Source organism: Corapipo altera, unplaced genomic scaffold (assembly GCF_003945725.1).
Source record: "Corapipo altera isolate COAL_440 unplaced genomic scaffold, ASM394572v1 60, whole genome shotgun sequence".
Classification (NCBI taxonomy): domain Eukaryota; kingdom Metazoa; phylum Chordata; class Aves; order Passeriformes; family Pipridae; genus Corapipo; species Corapipo altera.
In genome coordinates, this window is record NW_020884912.1 from 5,635,072 (window position 1) to 5,639,555 (window position 4,484).

Genomic DNA, 4,484 nt, shown 5'->3' on the forward strand with positions numbered 1-4,484 from the left:
TGTCTCAAAGTACAGAACTGTGGACATTTCCAGCATCATATTTAAAACATGGTACATCTACTAATACGTGATCTGGTGCATTAATGGACCAAATTAAGTTACAGGTATGAATTTTACATAAAACGGATTAATATTATATGTCATGGAGGAATTTTAAATACTCCATCTCCATGCATTTTTAATAGTTATGTGCTCTAATTTAATGTTCCCTGGCATTGCTTTGCTTGCAGTCCCTAAACCCTCCTTCTTCCTTCTCACACCCCCCTCCCTCTCAAGTTTTGCTTGGGATCTACCCTGCCTTTAAACCAGCGTCCCCAAGTCCCTCAAAAAATGTGTAAAAAGCCGGGATGAGCCTCCTACACCGAGAGAATAACAACGCGTTTCACGACCCGAGGAGAGGCCACCCCTCCTGAGGACAGGGATGAGGGAGGCCGGGGAGGGGGGGTGCAGCCACCTTCCCCCGGGTCGGGCGGCGGGGAGCGGCGCCGGTCGCGCGGGGCTGCGCTCGCCCCCGCGAAGCTGCGCGCCGGACCGTGGGGACGGCTCCGGGAGCCGCTGGGCGGCGGGTCCCGCCCGCATTCCCGCAGTCCTTCCTCCCCGGGACCGCCCCCTCCTCCTCCGCCGCCACCGCCCCCTCCTCCCCGGGGGAGGGGGGGGGTCCACGCGCACCGCCCGCCCCTCCCCGGCCCCGTCGCCATTGGCTGGCGCCGCGCTCCGGGAGGGGCGGCCGCGCCCTGATTGGCTGCGGCGCGGCCCCGCAGCGCCCCCCGTTCCCCGCTGGCCCGGCCCCGCCGCGGTGCCGCCCCCGCCCCGCCCCCCGGCACCGCCCGCCCCGCCCGCGCCCCGCGCTATAAATTGGGCGGCGCGGCCAGCGGCAGTGGTGGTAGTGGTTTGGGCTAAGAGGCCGCGGAGCCACGGCAGTTTGTGTTTTATTTTAATTTTTTAAAAAAAATTTTTTTTTTTTTTTTTTTTATTCTCGGGGTTCGCGGCGCCGCCGCCGCCGTCGTCGTGCGGCTCGGCGCGCTCGTCTCGTTGCAGCCGCGGGGCAGCAGCCGGTAACGCCAGCGAGGCGCTGCGGCCGCGCTCCGCTCCCGTTGCGGGCGGTGCGTGCGCGGCTTCGCGAGGTCGCAGCAGCAGGAGCAGGAGGCGGCGGCGGTGGTGGAGAGGGAGGTCTCCCTCCCTCCCTGCGGCACCATGAAAGCCGTGAGCCCCGTCCGGCACCCCAGTCGCAAGGCGCAGCCCGGCGTGGCGGGCGGCGGCGGGGGGCACCCAGCCCTGCGGTGCCTGGCCGAGCACAGCGGCTGCAAGGGGGGCCCGCCGTCGGGCGAGGAGCCGGCGGCGCTCTGCCTGCAGTGCGATATGAATGACTGTTACAGCCGGCTGAGGAAGCTGGTGCCCACCATCCCGCCCAACAAGAGGGTCAGCAAAGTGGAGATCCTGCAGCACGTCATCGACTACATCCTCGACCTGCAGCTGGCTCTGGAGACGCACCCAGCGCTGCTCCGGCAGCAGCCGCCGCCGCCCGCCCTGCACCCGGGCAGCTGTCCCGCGGGCACCCCCAGGACTCCGCTGACAGCCCTCAACACTGATCCGGTAAGAGGTGCGTGACACACGATCCCGGGAAGCGGGGTGCAGGACAGAGCGGCGTGGCCTAGTGGTCAGCTCTGGCCACCGTGGGAGCGCCCCGGTGATACATTGCCACTGCCAGTCCCCTGGCTCTGCCGAGGGGACGGGGTGGACGGGAGCAGGAACGCCCTGGCTGTATGCGATGGGTGCCCGCATCCCCTCGGTGTGTACCGTGTAATTACAGCCTCTTGAGGGAGTAGCTGTAGCCGGCGTGTTTGCACACACGGGAAGAGAAACGCTGCTCCTGCGCTTCCCACCCTTCCGCGCCGTGTAGCGAGTGTGAGGGGCTGTGGGGGCTGTACGTATTGAGCGCAGCGTGCTTTGAGGGGGTGGAATCGGGGAACGTCTCCATTCCAGGAGAACCCCCGGTGGTAGCCCGGGGGCGCGTGCCCCGGCAACCCTGTGCCCCCGGGGCTTCCCCCCGCCGGCACCGCTTGGATGGCCCCTCGGCTCTGTCCCCCCGTGCAGCTGGGCGCTTCCCTGAGCCCTCGCCGGCGGGGCTGTGGCAGTGCCCGGTACGCGAAGGAGAGCGATCTGGGGTGAGGGGAGGTCTACGTGTCCTTTGCCCCCAGCTCTAATTTGCCGTGTTTGGTTGCTGCGCAGGCAGGCTCTGTTAACAAGCCCGGGGACAGCATCCTCTGCCGCTGACCGCCGCTCCCCAGGTGAGTGCCGGGCGGGCGCGGGGCCGGGGGCGGGCGGGGGGAGCGCAGCGCCCGGGCTCGGCGGGGCCGCACCGCATCCCGTCGGGAAGCCAGCCGAAGAGCGACCAGAGCCCGGCGAGAAATATTTGCAGGAGGCTTTGGGGTTTTACTTTTAATTACCGGGTGGTTATATTCTTTAATTAGGGGGGGTTTTTTTTTTTTTCCCCCCCCCCCCCCCCCCCCAACAGCCCCCCCTCTCCCCCCGGAGCGCCTCTGGCTGCGGCGTGCAGCTGCGCATCCCTCCCTCCGCCTGGCCCAGCCTGGGAGCTGCGGTTGTTGTTTGACCTGGTTTGTTTTGGGTTGTTGATCAAGCATGTCTTGTGTTTTGTTGGTGGCGCCAGTCGGTCTGGAGCGGAGCGGTTCACACACCCCCTCTATTCATTCCTCTCCCACAGGTGTGCGGCGGTGCCGCGCCGCGCAGAGGCAACGGGGGGCGGGCGGCGGCGGGAGGGGGCCCGGCCCGGCCCCGCCGCACCGGAGGAAGGAGCCATCCAACCCCCCCGAGCAGTTCCCATGCTTCACCCCGCAGAGCCGAGCCTTTTCACCATTTTGCACGTCCGTAGCGGTCCCCCACCCCACCCCCCGTGTTTCCCCCCCCCCTTCCCCGGTTCTGTCTCTTCTCGTCGTTCCCGGCCAGCTGTGAGCGGCAGCGTGTCCCGCGGTGGCAGCAGGAAAAGTTGCGACTCTGCCCCGGGATAGAGGACCGAGCCTAAACCAGACGTTAGAAACCTTGTAACTCTTAAGGGACCGAGCAGCCGAATCTTGAAGCTTTACTAATCTACCAGAGCATTTGTAGATATATTTGACATCTATTGTTTAAAATAGATGGATTTTATTGGGGCCCAGGGAACTTTCTTCTCCCTGCAGGAGTGTTACATATTGTATAGACAAATGAGTGACATTTCATACTGTGTATATATAGAGATGTTCTATAAGTGTGAGAAAAGTATATGCTTTAATAGACTACTGTAATTATAAAATATTTTTAATTAAATATTTTTTTGTAAATATTATAAAGGTGTGTATGTTTTTTTTAATCTGTGGGAATATCTCTTTAGAAAACCACAGCTCAAGTACGGAGCTGCTAATATGGAAATATCTTGAATGTTTAGGACTTTTTTTTGTCCCCAGATGTCCTTTAGACTCAAAAGTTGCAGCTATAGCTAGTGGTCCTGCATGATTGCATGAGATGTCTAATTGCGAATAAACTTGTTTGGAGTCCATAAAAACGTGTTTTCCTTAATCTAGGCTTAAAATGTTTGTAAGTATTATACATTTTGAGACTACACTTTTGTCATTTAGGCACAGGGGTTTTTAGTGCATTCTATAAAAGTAGCAGTAAGATGTAGTGTTTTTTACTGAGAATAGAAAAACAAATTCTATCTAATTTTTTTTGCATTATGGGGGCAACGCTTTAGATCTCTAATCTGCTTTTTTTAAAATCTGCTGTTGCATCAGATCAATAAACTTGTTCTGGAACTTCACTTAGCACCAAAAAGTTTTATTGCAAACTTGTGTTCCTACAGCTTATTATTGCTTAAAAACTGAAAACAGTTCTCTGCTTGCAACCAAAGGGCAAACCATTAACAAAAACAGTTGCTGTTTCCTTCATCCAAAGAGTATTAATAGCTAACTGCAGAAGGGCACATAGGCGAAGTTGTTATGATCAGTGATGTAAATTCATCTTAAAACGAACTTAAGTAGACCAAAAATCGGATAACTGCGTCAAGATTATTTTTCTAGTACAAAATGACTTACATTTCACTGCAGCTATGTTACAGTTAAAATCCTGTTTAATCTCTGTGATGTGTAACTACTACATGTGAACATTAAACTAGATTTACCTGTCTTTAACTGTGATTCTTCAGCTTATTTCTTCAAACCTCCGAATTAGCACATTCTTTTCACTTTTTGTCCGTATACCATTTGATGGGTGAATTAATTTTACAGCAGGTTCTTGTACAGTCAAGTCTTGCTGACTGTAAACTTGTGTCCAGACTCAGTGAAAGATGCTCATCTTGTGTGATCCATAGCTTACGCGCTAGTGAAATGGGATTTTCAGAGTAGGAGAATTAAGTAGGATTTAATTGGGTGCTTTGTAAATAGCTAGCCAACTGTGTGTGTAACATGGTCTGTTTGACTAAAAAAGAGGATTTG

At 56.0% G+C, this 4,484-nt stretch overlaps 1 protein-coding gene across 2 annotated transcripts; it reads left to right on the forward strand.

The window, feature by feature from the left end:
• Nucleotides 1-858: 858 nt before the first annotated feature.
• ID4 (inhibitor of DNA binding 4, HLH protein) lies at nucleotides 859-4,181 on the forward strand. Of its 2 annotated transcripts, none has more exons than XM_027654198.1 (3): nucleotides 859-1,593; nucleotides 2,230-2,288; nucleotides 2,723-4,181. In XM_027654198.1, exons 1-2 carry the CDS (start codon nucleotides 1,195-1,197, stop codon nucleotides 2,272-2,274), a joined length of 444 nt encoding a protein of 147 aa, XP_027509999.1. In that variant the 5' UTR covers nucleotides 859-1,194; the 3' UTR covers nucleotides 2,275-2,288; nucleotides 2,723-4,181. The 2 variants fall into 2 exon arrangements, with proteins under 2 accessions (XP_027509999.1, XP_027510000.1); XM_027654199.1 differs by having other exon boundaries at nucleotides 860-1,600.
• Nucleotides 4,182-4,484: the final 303 nt, after the last annotated feature.